Source organism: Anabrus simplex, chromosome 12 (genome assembly GCF_040414725.1).
Source record: "Anabrus simplex isolate iqAnaSimp1 chromosome 12, ASM4041472v1, whole genome shotgun sequence".
NCBI classification, from domain to species: Eukaryota; Metazoa; Arthropoda; class Insecta; order Orthoptera; family Tettigoniidae; genus Anabrus; species Anabrus simplex.
This window is the reverse complement of record NC_090276.1, coordinates 75,059,589-75,077,846: the sequence shown is the minus strand read 5'-3', so window position 1 is coordinate 75,077,846 and position 18,258 is coordinate 75,059,589. Positions and strand designations below refer to the sequence as shown.

Here is an 18,258-nt window from a genome sequence, read left to right as displayed (position 1 = left end):
AATGATGCAAGATGCTGGGCTGGATTTTGAGATCAGTAAAAGGATTCAACAGGGAAATGCATTCTACCAGAGTGTGAGAAACCTGGTGTGAAGGAAGGAAGTAAAGAGCTGATGTACTACTGGACACTGACCAAAAGATATGACAATAACATCCAGACCAGTGAAATTAAATTTTTAAACAGTATGATAGGACAGAGTGAAAATGAGGACGTGAGGAAGGAAATTGGAGCGGACAAGCTGTACGACGGAATGACGAGGGATAAACTTAGATGGTTTCGATGTGTTAAGAGGATGAAAGAGGAAAGTATGCTGAAGTGGATAATGGAGAACCAGGTAGGAGGAAGGAGGGAAAGTGGGAGACCCACATGATCAAAAAGAGTATAATTAGAAGAAACCTGGATTGGAACTCTGTTGAGGATAGATGAAGATTGAAAGGTGCCATAAACATCCCAACCTGGTGGCAGCGGGACAAGAGAAACTGATGATGATGAAAATAATAAATTTCCTCTCAAAATCAGAAAAGCAGTCTCCGTGATCACGAAAGTGGGAGGAATGGTGAAAAAAATGAGGGCGGGTGGGAGTTCCCAGCTGAAACTGGTGGAGTTGAGATGTCTGCATCATGAAACAACAGATCACTCTCCTTTCAAAGCTTTTCTTTAGTTCCATTTGAAGATGTATTGGACACACAGAGACATCCCAACTACAAACAGTATCCTTCCATGAAGATGAATACAATAAGAGGGACATTACCTGAGCACCTCTTCAGGTATGCTGAGCTGGTCCAGGTGAAGATGTTGTCGCAGCTCGTGCAAGTAATTGACGTACATCACCTTGCGACCAAACTTAGCGCTGTAATAAACAAACATGGGTCGGTTACAATGCACAATGTCAATTATTTTTAAAAAAAGGTAACACACAGATAGACTCTGCACTGCCGTCAACAAAGAGATATTCTCACTGTTTATCGTCGTCCCTTTCTGTTGCTCCCTCTTCACGTATTGACTGCGGTTATGCTGAACATATTTTAAGTTCTGCAGTCACTGATTTAAAACTGGGAGTCTCCCGCCTAAATCGGAAGAGATGACAGGTATAGGAAATGAAATGTCATGAAGTAATGGACCAATAACTGTGCATGGATGGCACAAACCCACAGAGGCTTGTGTATAACCGTACCCCACTTTCTGGAGCGGACTGATCATTATGGTGACGAATACGAAACAGATCTGTGGCAGCCATCTTTAAGGTTTCAAATGAAAGAGACAGTGTAGGTACTCTCCACGTCCACACACTTGGCCGACTGCAGTTCAATTATTACTAATTTTAAGCTTTAGACATTGTCCACCAAAACAACGCCCAAGTTATGCACACTGTCCCACTGCATAAACACTGTTCAACCGGTGTTTAGCAAAATGTTGTTTAAGATTTAATTCTGGAGAAAATACAAGTACCTGCCATGCTATTCTTTGCTTCTCCAACCCGATGAAATTTGTCGGTCAGTGCGACAAACATTAGTCCGCTGTTGCCCATGTTAGAACATGAGCACCACCTGCCCACAGGTAAGAACATCGCTTTCTGTGGAAATGAAATCTCAAAAGATTAGTAAGGCGGCACGAGATCACGATAAAGTACGATTGTCTTTATGGCGAGAGTAGTCTTAAATATCAGTTGCAAGGGAAGAAGAAACTGCAGTACGATCCCCTGTAAGGACAAGACTTTGTGGCACGGTGCATACATTCTGGAGAACACGGGTTTGATCATATCATCATCATCATCAGCAGCAGCAGCAGCAGCAGCAGCATTTACACTCTTTTTTAAATTTAAAAAACCAGGAAAATTCTGGAGATGTTATGAAGACCGCAGTCACTTTCTTCCCAGCCCTTGGCTCTTCCTATATCACCGTTGCCAAAAACCTATCTGAGTGAATGTAATGACACACACAAAGAGGAATGTTCAGTATGACTCAACAACAAGAACGACACTAAAGTGATTGCTTGGTCCTGAGTAGAGGTGAAAATCTCCCATTGGGACAAAGTAAACAAAACTATCTTTCAAAAAATAAAACTCAAGTAAAGGAAAAAAACCACAGATTTTAAGCCTATATATCAACAATGACAAAATAAAACAGACTAATTTAATTAAATGTTTGAGGATATTAATTGGCAGCAGGTTCAGATTCAAAAGTCATATAAAACATATAGCTGAAACGTCTACAAAAATTATACATATCTTGTCAAAGTTAGCTAAAATTAATTGGGGATTGTGTTCTGATGTAGTGAGTATCATTTACAAAGGAGCAATACTTCCATTAGTGCCGTATGGAGTTCCTGTTTCAGTACATGCCTTACACACCATAATGTCAACAAACTAAAACTAGTACAGAGGGTGGTAAATATTAGTTACGAAAGTCTTCAGAATGTCACAGGAAGCATTATGCATGCTAGCTGCAATGACTCCAATTAATATTAAACTTTTGAAAATTGCAAATTATCACAACATAAATAAAGGAAGGATTAAAAATGTCGCCGATGGTGACAAGTTCATAACATGGATGGAATCATTTACTTCTTGTCATTATGCTAAAAATTTGTCGTGAAATAGTCATTGAAAAAACTAAAGAACTCAGACATTTTCGAAGAATTCGATTAAATGTTTGTTTTTTGTTTGGGTCTGTATTTATGTAAATTTTTGGTAAAATCGCCATCGCAAGAATTAAGACATTTGTGAGGAAGTTGATGAAATGTGTTTTATTTGTTGTGAATTTTTTGTGAATTTAAAGAATTTTTAGGACTCACAGGAGAGACAGTTGATATTTATTTAATCATTATGAGTGTTGGAAGAAATTGTATTTTGGGTACTAGAGATCTCCAGTAGTATGCTTGTTGTAACCCATCTTTTGTATCACCCTGTATTTGCCACGTGGAGGCTTTGATCATGAAATCGCTGACTTTCGCAATCGAAACCTCTAAAATGTGTTTCCCACATTACCATATTAGGTAAGGTATTTTCATTGGCTGGAATAACGGCCATTTCATTGGTGAAAATTTCGGGTCGAATCGTAGGTAGCTTCCCTGATTGGCTATTTGAGTGTTTCTCAATTTCCGGCCTTCGGTCCGCGTCTTTGGTTTTCATACGTCCTCGCGGTGGTCCGCTCAGCGGCTCCAGTCACCTCAGGGTAAGCATGTTTTCTTTTCTCAAATGTTACATTTATATGTAAATTAGTTTCAGTGTTTACCTTAGACCCTGGTTCTCACCGTTTTTTTTTGTAATGCCTTAGCTCGTCAGCTAGGCATATCCTTTGTTCTGGAGACAATTCCTTTTTATAAACCTTTTGTGTAATGTAAAATTTAATTTTTCCATTCGGATTCCCTCCCGTAGTGCTGCATCAATTTAGGGTAAGCCTGTAGAGCGATGCATCTCTCGCTGATGTGTATTAGGAGAGGACAGCAACTCTAAAGGCCTCTGCGTTAAATTTCAAATTCCATTGTTATTTTCCTTGTAAACTATTGGTAATAATTTGTAAACTCTTTTTCTATTTGCCTTGCAAGATGGTTGTAATTATGTTTATATTCCCTGTTAAATTTCCCTTATGAATTTCGTTGTCAAGCTATGCTCACCTTCCTTAAAAGTAGTTAAAGCATTTTATCGAAATTTAGATTTTTGGAAGAACCTTGGACAGAAATCTTGTGTTTTGTTTAATCTTGTTTTCTGGTTAATGTTATCCTTTTAATTGCTGTAATATTAATTTGTTAAATTTTCTTAATTATTAGCAAAGTTGAATGAAGGGAAAATGGTCTCATGTCTTTTTCCCTACACCGTCACGTAAGATCACGTCCTCTGTAGGGTTTCTCGTCCTGCTTCCTATATCCTTTCTCTAGTTGTCATGTTCGTAATCCTGCGTATCTTTGTTTCTAGCAATGTGTGTGTTGTTGAAATTTAAAAAGTTTTTCATGGTTTATCACTGGCTGACGTATGTTCCTTCAGGTTTGTTATTTTGGATAATTACATTATTACTTTTATAATGTCAGAGTCCTCCGTGGGGTAGACATTGACTCGGATCATTATATCTCAAAAATAAAAATCAAGTTAACACCAAAAAGGAAACACAAACATAATCATCTCAAAGCAAGGAGAAATTATGATCCCAGTTACTTAATAAATAATAAAATATATTTAGAGAGATCCAAAACACCTTTAAATGACAAATTAGAGACAATGATCAACAAACTTAAAACCATAGCTGAAGAAATTGCCCCAATCAAAAGGAGAAAGAAACATGCGTGGTGGAACGAGGAATGTGACAAAGCAATTCAAGCAAGACACAAGGCATGGATAAATGATCAACAGAGGAAAACGGAAAAATCTCGAGAAGAACTAATTAATGCCAGAAGACAAACAGCTAAAGAAATTAGGACAATTAAAAGGAATTATCAAAAGGAAATGCTTAGCACTATAGAAGAAACATTCAATCAGCATAAAACAAGAGACTATTACAAAACATTCAAGCAATATCAATCTAAATTTACCCCTCCCACACTTATGTTAAGAAATAAAAATGGTAAAATGGCACACAATAATCAGGATAATGCTAACATTCTTGCAGAATACTTTAAAGAGTTACTTAATTGTGAGGATCCTGTGGAACATTTAGAATTTGATCCTAACCCAAAAAATAAAACTCCATTACAAAAGATTATACCACCAGTTTACAATGAAGTGAAAACGGCAATTAATGCACTTAAAAACTACAAAGCAGCAGGAGAGAATCAAATAGTAGCAGAAATATGGAAGAATGCTAATGATCAGACTATTCAAAACCTACATAAATACATCATTGATATTTGGAACACGGAGAAGCTTCCTGAGGAATGGAATACAGCGATAATCCACCCGCTGCACAAGAAAGGTGATCGCTCTGATCCAAATAATTATCGGGGGATATCCTTACTTGATATTACATACAAGATTTTATCCAAGATTATATACACAAGAATCCAAGAACAACTCGACCAAGAACTTGGAGAATATCAGGGAGGATTTCGACCAGGTAGAAGCTGTCCAGATCAAATCATTAGTTTAAAATGGATAATGAAGCACCAAAGAGTTCGAAGTAAGGGTCTGGTCATCACGTTTGTAGATTTTAAAAATGCATACGACAGTATTCATCGTGACTCATTATTAAAAAGCCTTAAAGAATTTGGCTTACATCAAAAACTTGTTAACCTCATTAATATGACTTTTAAAAATACGAAGGCAAAAGTTAAATTTAGAGGTGAATTATCAGAATCATTCACTGTAAGAACTGGACTTCGACAAGGAGACGGACTTTCACCATTGTTATTTAATTGTGCATTGGAGAAGGTTATGCGTGAATGGAACAAGAAATGCCAACCAACTATCAAGATCGGTAGAAATATTAAACTCAACTGCCTTGCTTTTGCGGACGATTTAGCATTACTTGTAAATACAATAGAAGAGGCTAAATTTCAAATTGAACAACTAGAAATTATAGCTAAAAAAATGGGATTACAAATTTCATTTGAAAAAACAGAAATGATGCCAACTTTTAAAGTTGATTTACCAGTTATTCAGCTGAACAGTAATAAAGAGATTAAAATTGTTCAGAAATTCAAATATCTTGGGGAAATAATAACATGGAACACAAATGAAAAAGAAGCAATAGAACACAGAACAACTAAATTTAAACAAGCACAAAGACTTACCTGGCCAACCTATAAAAAAAAATCTCTTTCGATAAACGCTAAGCTGAAACACTATAATTCCATAGTTAAACCAGAGGCAACCTATGCTAGTGAAACTTTATTCAAATTAAATGTAAAATCTACAACAGACAAATTACAGAAAACTGAGAGAAGAATTCTTAGAACAATTATTAATAAAAAACACCAAGTTGATGGACAGTGGAGATTGTTGCCTAACAACATTGTCTATCGTGAATGTGAATCAATAATATCTACAATGCGTAAAAGAAGAATTTCCTTTTTCTGTCACATATCAAGATTAGCAGACACCAGGATATTGAAACAACTATTCGATTACTTTTTGAAGAATAAAATCAATAATAATTGGTTCAAAGAAGTTCAGGACGATTTGGAAGAATTGGGTATAACTCGGCAACAAATCAAAGACAGAAAAGAGAAGAGGATTTTGAAGAACAAAAGCATAAGTCTCAAACTAAAAGCAGTTGAACGGAAACAATATACTATATCGGACACACAAAGGGCTTCCAGGTCGGAGAGGATGAAAAAGTTCTGGGAGAAGAAGAAGAAGAAATTAACTCAAATGTATTGATTTCAGTGCTCCAATGTGGGCGTAAAATATGTAAATAATAATAATAATAATTACTTTGTTGACATGTACTTTAAATTATGTGCCCCACCTACTAAAGGGGGGGGGGGGGGATGTGACAAAACACATGAGAGATACCACTGAGATTGACTCTACAAAGAATGAAAAAATGGCCTCACCCAGCTGAAAACATAATAATACACGACAAAAAGGAAGAAGAACTGTATACAAGCCGGTTTCCACAAAGGAGAGGAACCAGAGATCAAACTGCTAATATTCGCTGGATTATGGAGAAAGCAAGAGAATACCAGAAAGACCTATACCTATGCTTTATTGACTGTGCTCAAGCCTTTGACTGTGTTGAACACAAATTGTGGCAAGTACTCAAGACTATGGAAGTACCAGATCATCTTATTTGCCTTATGAGAAATCTCTACTCTGATCAGGAAACTACAGAGAGAACCCTATATGGAACAACTGAACGGGTCAAGATTGAGAAAGGTGTACGCCAAGGCTGCATATTGTCATCTCATTTATTCAACTTATATGCGGAGTATGTGATGAGGAATGCCAAATTAGATGAAACAGAAACTGGAGCTAAAATTGGTGGGAGACATATAAACAACCTTAGATATGCTGATAACACCAAGCTGATGGCAGAAAGTGAAGAAAAACTTAAGTATCTACTAATGAAGGTGAAAGAAGAAAGTGCAAAAGCTGGACTAAGGTTGAATGTCAAGAAAACAAATATCATGGCAACTAAACCTATCACCTCCTGGCATATAAATGGTGAAACAATGGAGGTTGTTCCTAGTTTCATCTACTTACGCTCCAAAATAACTGCTGACGGCGATTGCAGCCATAAAATTAAGAGACGCTTGCTCCTTGGGAAGAAGGCAATGGCCAACCTTGACTACATTTTCAAGAGTAGAGACGTAACTTTAAGAACGAAGATTCGTATAGTGAAGGCTATGGTCTTCCCAGTAGCAATGTACGGAAGCGAGACCAGGACAGTAAGAAAAGGCTGAGCGTTGAAGAATAGTCGCATTTGAAATATGGTATTGGAGAAAACTCCTTAGTTCCATGGACTGCGAAGAGATCTAATAAGTCCATATTACAGGAAATCAACCCAGGCTGTTCACTGGAAGGTCAAATACTCAGACAAAAACTAAAGTACTTCGGTCATATTATGAGAAAACATGATTCACTGGAGAAGACCTTAATGCTAGAGAAGACTGATGGTAACAGGAGAAAAGGGCGACAAAGGACGAGGATTGATGGCATCAAGGAAGCAACGGCTCTCAATTTAGAAAGACTTCGGAAAATAGTACACGGCAGGAAGAAATGGCGCACTTTGGTCTGTGGGGTCACGGAGAGTCGGAAGCGACTAAACGACTAACAACAACAACTGTATACAGTCCAGTTGTACACAGACAGCAGTAAAACCGAGTCGGGTGTCGGGTCTGGAATTGCTATACATATCAACTCTGAACTAAGTCAACAACTTAGGTTCAAACAATCAGGCTGAGCAAGTTGTGGTGCTTAAGGCCCTTGAGAAGTTACAAGACAGACAAAATACATGTAATACACACTGATAGTAAAATACGAAACAAGCGCAAGCACAATATAAAGTATTTTACGATATTTTCAGCAAGAAAACTGGATCATACATTTTACATGGATCAAGGCTCATGTTGGCAATGAAGGAAACAAACTTGCAGACCGTTTGACCAAACAAGACCTGAGGGAGGAAACCATTCGATTGTGGGAGAGCGTTTGGGAAAACACTACACTTCCTAATGTATGGAGTAGAGTAAAAATTATACTAAACCCAAGTCATAATATGACAACAGCCCCCAGGAAATTTGGTGAATATTTCTTTAGGTTCAAAATAACAGAAAACTATGTGTGTGGTGAAACAAATCAACAGACGGTTCACCATATTCTTTGGGAGTGTAAGTTACTCAACTCCAAGAGAGGTGAACTTTATAGAAGCGTTATAAAATCAGCGAGCCACTGGCCGGTGGAGAAATACGAACTCGAGGGCAAACACCTACAGGATTTTTATAAATTTTCAAACAAAAACTTTTGACATCTCACAAGATATCATGTGTAAGGTATTAATTAGTACTGTCAATATGTATACAAGCTTGCAGTATTACTTTCTGTAATGGAGCATGCTGTTAATAAATGCTTTTTTTTAAACACCCCCCCCACTTTATAGCGTCACTATTAGGTGTACTTAACTGGCAGTAAATATACAACGACTCCCTCCCAGCTGATGTATGGGAGTGGCCTCCGACGATCAGGACAAGTTATTCTGATATGGATGTAGTCAATGGGAGCTATTATTTCAGAGCAATCATCCCTAAAACATATCGGTTGCCAAGAATCATAGTCAGGTTGACAGGTGCTGGAGTGCCCTTTGTGTCAGGCTCAAGAAACAAGTCCCTTATATATCATCTCTTGAAAAGAGAAACTGCATTTAACAGTATCACCGCATGCATTTCAAATGTATTATGATTTTGCAGCATACAATCTACTGGAGACCGTCGGAATAACCTTTCTCCTCACAATCTGGTCATCATGTCCTCAGCAGTGTTTGCACGTCGGCTCTAGACAGCGTCTAATAATAAATAATTTAGCAGCTGTACTTAGGCATTGTTTAACAGCGAACATCATCTACAGGTGCACCCCTCCACTGCGCAACGCATAATTATAAAATCTCTTGCTCGTGAAGGAGTTACAGTGACAGAAATTTGCCAGAGATTGACTGCGCAGTGATAAAACATTGTTGAGCACACAGGTGTTTGCCTGGCATAAAAAGTTCAAGGAAGGACGAAAATGTGTGGAAAATCAGCAACACGATCCTCGGACCAGCATTACAGATGAAAACATTTCTGCGGTTAAAGATACTATTGTTGAGTGAGAGTATCAGAAATTGCAGAACAAGTCAGAATCAGTTATGAGCGCTGTCAAGCAATCATCACAAACGACCAACAGTTACGTAAAGTGTGTTTCAGACAGGTCCCTCTCCTTTTGACCGAAAATCTGAAGTTGAGACTTTGGAGGTCTGTCAGAGGCTTACAGCAAGGTTTGCAGAAGAAGGTAATGCCTTTTTTGAGTCGGATTGTCACCTGCGACAAAACATGGGTCCACCACTACACTCCCGAATACAAAGAAGCCAGTAAGTAGTGGCGGAGGAAAGGTGAGGCAGCACCAGTGAAAGCCAAGACTCGACTGTCACCTGGCAAGTTTCTTGCATCGTAATCTATAATCTTCATTTCTGTATTGACGAATTACACAATTAAAAATAGGAAAGAATTTCCACCAATCAATACTTGTTTATTGCTTATATTAAGCTACAGTTTTTTTTTTTTTTAAGCTTAATATAAGCAATAAACAAGTATTGATTGGTGGAAATTCTTTCCTATTTTTAATAAGTTTCTTGCAACCGTTTTCTTCGATCGGCGAGGCATATTGCTGATTGATTTTATGCATGAGAGACGCACAATCAATGCTGCTTACTACTGCGAGCTGTTGAACGAGGCGAAGGTTGCATATTGCCGCAAAAAACGAGACCAACCGATTCGACAGGTCATCCTCCTCCACGAGAATGCGCGGCCCCATACTGCAGTTCTGTCTCCAAGCTACAGGAAATGCACTGAATTACACTTTATCATCCTCCTTACAGCCCGGACTTATCGCCCTGTACTTTCCATTTGTTCGGACCGCTTAAAATAGCTCTAGGAGAGCAATGATTTAAAGATGAGAGTGTGGAAGACTTCGTGTGCAACTGGCTGGTGACATGGCCCTGTTCTTTTTACGATGAGGGCATCAAAAAGCTGCCCGTACACTGGGGCAGCTGCATTTCCAAAGCAGGAAACTATGTGGAAAAATAAATTGTAATTGCCTTGTGTTGTTCAATAAATGAATTTAAATAAAAAATAAAATCCCATTTATATTTGATTCCCCCCTCGTAAATATAGTTTCTGCAATCAGCCCAATGTGTTTGCTCACGATAAGCCTTTGTGGAGTTCCCCCGTCCTACCTGGAATGTATAATATAAGAAAAAGCAGAATACAAACATGAAATCACAAATGAAGACAATCTAGACAAATTCATACACAGCAGGTATCACACAGGACTGGTTTTATGGTGCACCGACTTGGACAGTTCTTATGGCTGCAATGAGAAAGAATAGGGTAAGACAGCAAAGGAAGTGAAGATGGCTTTAATTAAGGTGTATTTGGCTGGTTTGAAAATGGGGAAAGCATGGAAAACCATCTTCAGGGCTTCGGGTTCGAACTCGCCATCTCCTGAACGCAAGCTAACAGCCCAACTGCGCAGCTGAGATGGGCTACATTACAACACGACACAATGGACACAAGGACGGAAGCAATGAAACAACAGGGAAGATCGCGTCACATCCATTGACAAGACTTGTGAATTTACTTGTTTGCATCAAATTTTGAGATCCCCAAAGATGGATGATGGATGATCAAATAATTACAGTATTCAAAACTCATTTCATTCAGATGAATATCACAGCCTACCCCTACGCAAAGCAGTTGAAGAATCGGTGCTGCTTTTCAACTTGGTAATGGACCACCTTCACACTGTCTTAATCAGAAAAAGCACGAGTGCACCAATGGGAATCACCCTTGGAACAGTAGGGAATAAGCATCAGCTGCACTACGACAGCGAGACAACTAGCAAATGGCTCGCAGTTCTGTACTGACAACGAAGTGGAGATACCTCTCGGGTGAACTCGGCGAATCCATAATGCTAATACGACTCAAAGGCTACGATGTATGAAGCAGAATGCTTGACCACCAAAAATAGTGCATGGATTGAAAATGTTTAGATGGGCAAGAAGATCCAGATTGAAGACGTTCCTTTACATAGAAACTCCAGGAGTGACGCATCAGAGGTTATGGTCACATAATAGGAAGGGATGATTCCTACATTGTCAAATAAGTACCCGCCCAGGGGAAGAGAAGATAGCTAACTTCCAACCAGTAGCAACATAAAATCAAGCGACATCGTGCCAAGTACGAGGAGACCTGATACCAAATGAAATGGGAAAAGAGAAAGAAGAAGAGCAGATGAGTGAAAAGCCCACTTGCCTGATGGCAGCCCTGAAAATCTGCCAGAAGACTCGTATGAAGTTGGTTGGATGGACTAGATATAACGCCTTCACGTTCTTCTTGTACTTGCGGTCGAAGGCCTTGTAGGCCTGCCACAGCCAAGAGAAGGTCGGCTTGTTCTTGCTTGTCAGCCCGTAGTGGAAGTACACCAGACTGTAGTCCTGTTCCACGTACTTGTCTAGTGTATATGTCAGGTACCTGCAACATTACAGTTAAACTGCTATTACTAAAACATCTACAACTATAATTTTCAATACCTCAAAGGAATTTTACATTCCTGACAGAATCATAAATATGAGGGGTGTTCAAAAGGAAACCAAACTTTTGCTACATCTTTATCATTAACTGTACAACATTTTAAGCACTGTCCACCTCTACTGGCAATACACCATTGCTATCATTCTACCATTTTTAAAAAGCCTCCTGGAAGACAATTTCTGGGATGGCACGCAGGTCTCTTGTCCCATTGTACTCAGTCTCCTCTATGGTTTGGAAATGACATCCTTTCAACATGGTTTCAAGTTTGGAAAACAGGAAAAAATCTGCTGGGGCTAAGGCCAGAGAATGCAGTGGATGGGGCACAACAGGAGTGTGACGTTTTTCTAGACAGCTGCGGACAAGGAGCGATGCGTGAACTGGCACCTTGTCATGATGCAATATCCAAGTCTTTCCTCCTGTGCACAGCATTCTGCAAACGCACAAGAATTCCTCCTTGTTTACCATCTGAGCACGTGGTACGAATTCCTGATGGACAATGCCAATGAAGTCACAAAACAAAACCATCACCACCGACTCATGCGTGCTTTGTTTGGACGAGAAAACCCTCTCCATACGCTTGGCTAAGCAATTGAAATGTCTCCATCAAAGTTTTGCCAAATTTGTAGGAAAATTACACACACGCGCACGTGCTTTAAGGTCTTTCACTGTCACTTTGGCACTAATCCGATGAATTCCTTGTGCACGTGATCACTTCAGCAGCTGTTGCTTGTCAACTAACAGTGACAGCAAAACATGGCAAATGGCAGCTATGTGCGCTCAGAAACTGCAGCGCACTCCCTCCGCCGGTTGGCGCGCTATTTCAAAAGATCAGTTTCTTTTTTTAACACACTTCGTATTTATAGCGTTACACATTTTTTATAACTGAAAGTTCTATTACTCGAATTTTTCGATATCTCACTGAAGTGCGGATCTAATCGGATTTATGCAGAACAATACACTTAAGCACGCTCAATTATCCCCCACACAGAACTAGTCCTCGTACAAGAATACACATTCTCTACATTTTAATCGAAGAATACTGTTTGACTAGCCACATGTCATACTATCTTGTAGCTGCTTAAATCTCATGATGTACGCAACTGAGAATTTCAACACCGGTCGATTAACAAAGTCTAGTGTCCCCAAGCTAACCCAATGCTCATTTCAGAGCCACACATGTGATTATAAGAGAAAACAAGAATTAATAAAATTGCAGCTTGCTTGTTGTTTACACTGCCCTAACATCGAAGGTAATTTACCCTGCAGAATGTTAAGTGTGCTGTAGAATGAAGACGAGCATAATAGACTACAGTTTAAATTCAATGAGTCAAGTCAGACGCGAACAATAACCAGGGGCCCACCAAAGGAAAATGAAAATCCAGAGCCGGTTTCCAGTCCTTCGACCAGATCAGGAATGGAACAAATGAAGCGAGTGGCGAGGATAGGAATTGTGCCAGCTGTCGAAGACTGTCGCACTCCTCTGGAGCAATGATTAATGACCGACAGATGAAATGAAACGATATTGGAGAGTGTTGCTGGAATGAAAGATGACAGCGAAAACCGGAGTGCCCGGAGAAAAACCTGTCTCAACTCCACTTTGTCCAGCACAAATCTCACATGGAGCGACTGGATTTATACCGTGGAACCCAGCGCTGAGAGGCCGGGGCCCTATTGTCTTAGCCACGGCAGCATGACCCATCGAATACTATGCGTAAATTTTTACTGCCAACCATAAAAAACATGCAAAGAGCACTCCACACAAACCGCACGAATACTGCAACACGATCTAACGCGAAGAAAGCAGCAAATATGCTCGGAAATAAACACCTAATCCGGATAATTGTGGGTACACAGGCTGAAAGCGATAACAGATCATAGGTATTGAATTTCATGTCTTTATTTGGAGAGACCAGGAAAATGTACCATCATCTTGAACCAGCTCCAGTTTCCCAGGTGCGGTAAATAAGCGCTCTCCATTTACTTCTGTCCACGTAGAGGTTCTCTTCCATAACCTGCTGCAAATCCAGACCTCGCCCAGCTAGATCATTTCTAATCTGATTGATCCATCCTTTCCTTAGCCGATCTCTTTATCTTTTGCCTTTGACTTCTTTCTCAAACCATTTCAGCCTGGCTTCAACAGAGTTCTTTCACTTGGACAAGCTAGTGTTGGATTCGTTGTGTTGCCAAAAACTTCAGTTCAAACCTCCATTTAATTTCATGTATTAAAATTTTGATTGTCGAGCATAGGCAGAGGTAGAGGATGTCACCTGTGGTGGGACAGCCAAGATTTAAAAACATCAAAAGTATTCACTTATTGTTTAAGTGGACCTTTCGAACTGCAAAACTGGCTGAGTGCAAAATGATTTTGTGTGTTGTGTAAAAATATCTCCTTCGAAGAAAATTATTTATGTAACTTGAAGAAATTATGTGTATAAGATATCTGGTATTATGTAATTATATGTTCTAGGAAATCATGAACATTTAAGGAATAAATTTTCTGAAGATCTTGATGCAAAATGTTAGGTTTTATAGAAGAATGTATTGTGTAATTGTGTCTTAAAAATTGAATGCAAATTGTGAGGCAGCGTGTACTGCCACGTGTCGTTTTTTCTGTGACAAGATAGTATTGCATAATGAAAAGTTCTCAAACTTCCCCTGCAGAAATTTGGTGAATTGTAATTGGTCATAATAACGACTGTTTTAATTGGTGAACGTGGGTGTCTAGAGTAATGCGATTGGTCTCCCGTGATCGCACGATTTCCGGTTTAGGGCTCCTCATGAGAGTGAGGCAACTGTCCGCGTCTTTGAATACTAATCACCTTAGCAGCCCTAGGCAAGCGCTATAATCTTATGTTTGATTTTATTAAAATTCTTTCTTCTGTTTCGGCCTTTGTTTGATTTAAGTAACTTCCATGGTAATGTAACTTAATTTTGTGTATCAGAGTTTCTCCCTAGACTTCTGCATTCACCAATTTTAGTTTTCTGAATGACTGTGCCTTGTGAGACAGTAATAACATCTTGTTTTCAGAGGCAATTCTCTTTTCCCGTTCTGAATCTTAACATATGTAAATTGTAATTAACGTAAATTTATCTGCCTTTTGTGTTCGCCTCCTGTAATCCAGGGTCAAATTCTGTGTTGAAGTTCTGTACATCCTACTATTCAAAATGCTCGAGTATTTAATTGTTCGAATTTAATCATTTTATCTAAATGTTTTTATGTTAGTATGTTTTTCAGTTCAGTGTTCGTAAGTTTTTTTTCTTCTACGTCATTCGTTGTCCCTTATTTTTCTATTTGGTGTTGTACCTTAATTGTTAATACATTGTTTCAAAGGTGATTGATGTGTGCCTCTCTTTCCCCACAACATCATATGTTCCCATGGCCTCGTTAGGGTTCCTTAGTTGCCGTTTGGTAGACCTGTAAGTTAAAGTTTTTGCATCTCGAGCATGGTGTTAATTCGGTTTTAATTTCATATTTTTCTATTTTCATTATTTCTTTATTATTATTATTATTATTATTATGATGTGTAAGCCCATCAGGTGCCAAAATGTCATTGAAGTTCATATTGACAAAATTTGATTTTAATTAAGTAGTATGTTTTTCAGGGATGATTCATTCGTAAATATTTTTTTGGTTTTTTTTTTTCAAGTATTTTCTACATTTTCTTTAATCATAAATTAATTTCGACAGAATGAAGAACCTAACTGTGCTCGGCATATGATCCATACTCTGTAACACGTTGGTGCAACTACAACTCTTCAAATGATCTATCATCATCATCATCATTTTCCCTTATCCAGCTGTAGCCGGGTAGAGGCAAATATGGTTCCTTTCCACTTTCTTCGGTCTTTCCACCACTCCTCCTCCAACACTGTGTCCCAGTTTAAGTTTCTTTCTATAATACTGCGTTGGATTGTGTCCTTCCATCTCAATCGTGGTTTTCCACGGCCTCTCCTTCCTTGGATTTGCATTTCCGTCACTTTTTTTTGGTATTCTTTCATCACTCATTCGCTTTATGTGCCCAAACCATCTTAGTCGGCTCTTCTCTATCCTATCATTCATTGTTTCCACTCCTTCTTCCTGGATTTTCTCATTCCTTATTTTGTCTCTTCTACTCTTCTGTATCATACTCCTCAAGAACTTCATTTTGGCTGCCTGTATTCGACACTCATCCTTCTTTGTCATTGTCCAAGTTTCTGCCCTGTAAGTAGTTATGGGTACGTAATACATCTTGTACATAGTTTCCTTTGCTTCCGTTGGCACATCTTTGTCCCATAACATGTTTCTTACACTATGAGAGAAACAGCTTCCAGCTTGAATCGTCTTATTAATCTCAGCATCCAGTCGAGTATTCTCCATTAATTCATTCCCCAGGTATTTGAAAGTTTTCACTACTTCCAGAGGCTTGTCTAATCTGACCTTTCCCTTCAATCTCCCTCTAGTCTTTTCTACACTTATTTTCAATCCACATTCTTCGATCTTCCCATTCACCACATTCAACTGTTCTTGAACCTCCCTCTCGTCTTCTCCCCAAGTCACAATATCATCTGCAAATAACATCATGTTCATTTCTCTTCCTCCATATGCTGCTTTTGCTGTTCTCATGATGTCATCCATTACTATTGTAAACAGGATTGGTGATAGAACACTTCCCTGTCTCAGCCCACTAGTTATTTTGAACCAACTTGTCCTGCCAACTTGTGTTTGCACGCAACTACAACATTCCTTATACAATGCCATGATCATTTTTATTAATCCCTGTCCAATTCCTTTTTGCACCAGACTGTCCCAAACTTCAGCCCTGGGGACACTGTCATATGCCTTTTCAATGTCAATGAAAATCATCATCATATCATTCCCATACTCCCATTGCTTTTTCCATTAGTTGTCTCATAATGAAATGGGCTCTATTATTGACCTTCCACTTCTGAAACCAAACTGATTTTCCTGTATCTGATTCTCAACCCTCAACCTTATTCTACTTTCCAGTATCCTCTCCATTATCTTGGCAACATGGGATATTAGAGTAATTCCCCTGTAGTTCTTCAATACTTTCTTATCTCCTTTCTTGAAAACTGGGATGATTATTCCTTTTTGCCGATCCTCAGGGACCTCCTCATTCTCCCAGACATTCCTGAGAACCCAATATGTCCACTGCAGGCCTACAGCTCCAGCTACCTTTATCTCCTCCACTGAAATTTCATCTATTCCAGCAGTTTTCCATTCTTCATCTTTCTTACTGCCATTTCAATTTCATTCATTGTCATTTCTTTATCCATTTCTTCATTAACTAATTGCCTTTCCTGGTCGTCCACTGAATGACTGTCATCAGTTCTTATGTTCAACAGCTTCTGAAAATATTCTCTCCATCTATTTCTTATTTCTTCTGGCTTTGTTAATATTATGCCCCTTCATCCTTCACAAATCTGGTTTTTACTTGATCTCTCTTTCTTTTTTTTTTTTTCCTTAAGATACTATATAGTAATTTCTTGCTGCCCTGCATATCATCTCTCAATTTCTGCATGAATAAGGCCCAGTTTTTCCTCTTTTCTTCCTCCACTACTTTCTTGGCCAAATTATTTGCCTCCACATATTTTCTTCTACTTTCTTCAGTCTTAGATGTTTTCCATGCTTTCCATGCCATTTTCTTTTCCTTCACTTTAATCTTTACCCTATCATTCCACCAGTGTGTCTCTCTGTCTTTCAGATTTCCTGATGTTCTACCATATACCTTTTCTGCACATCCAACCAGTGCTTCCTTAAATCTTTTCCATTCATCTTCAACATTCCACACCTTGCAGAATACTATCCTCATTTTTCGGTATTGAAAGTCAGTTAAAGGAGAACAATAAAACGTTGATTTCCACCTATTCAATACTTTCCTGGGTACCAAGGGTATTATTTCCCTTTGAAATTCTTCTTGTATGCTTTTCTCTTTCAACTTCCATACTTTAATTCTTCTCTCTTTTCTTAACGGGGGTTTTTCAATCTTTCAGACTTTCAATTTTCCTATCACAACTCTATGATCTCCACCAAAGGCTTCTTCAGGCATGGCTGTTACATCTAAAAGGTTCTTCCGGTGTTCTTTCTCTATGATTATATAATCAATCATGGTCTTTGTTCGTCTGTCTCCCCAACCATACCTTGTAATCTTCTGACTGTTCTTCTTCCTAAACCAGGTGTTTCCAACAATCATTTGATTCCTCATGCAAAAATCCACCAACAACTTGCCTTCTGGATTTACATTTCCATATCTAAAGGGCCCTACAACATCTTCCTTTCCTTGTCTTTCCATTCCAACTTGTGCATTTAGATCTCCCATCAATAGCACTTTCTTATCTTCTATCTGTCTCTCCACTTCCTCTAAGAAGTCCTCAAATGATCCAATTGGATTAAAATCAATTAGAGCATTAAAATAAAATAAATAATGTATTATATGAAGTAAGAAAAGAAGTATATTCTCAAGGCACTGCAGATTTCATGTAGCTAGTGAGTGATACTTGGTGCGAAGGCTAGCAAATCATGAGGTGATGTGGTCAGCTAGAA

The 18,258-nt window shown here is 38.7% G+C and overlaps 1 protein-coding gene across 3 annotated transcripts in view; it reads right to left on the bottom strand.

The window, feature by feature from the left end:
* RhoGAP68F (Rho GTPase activating protein at 68F) overlaps positions 1 to 18,258 on the bottom strand; it is a 91,367-nt gene that overhangs the window by 59,775 nt on the left and 13,334 nt on the right. For all 3 annotated transcript variants that reach the window (XM_067156414.2, XM_067156412.2, XM_067156413.2), the window contains 2 exons: positions 11,436 to 11,654; positions 751 to 849 (listed from right to left, as the gene is read on the bottom strand). In XM_067156414.2, coding sequence (XP_067012515.1) covers positions 751 to 849; positions 11,436 to 11,654 — 318 coding nt within the window. The remainder of the gene's footprint in view (positions 1 to 750; positions 850 to 11,435; positions 11,655 to 18,258) is intronic.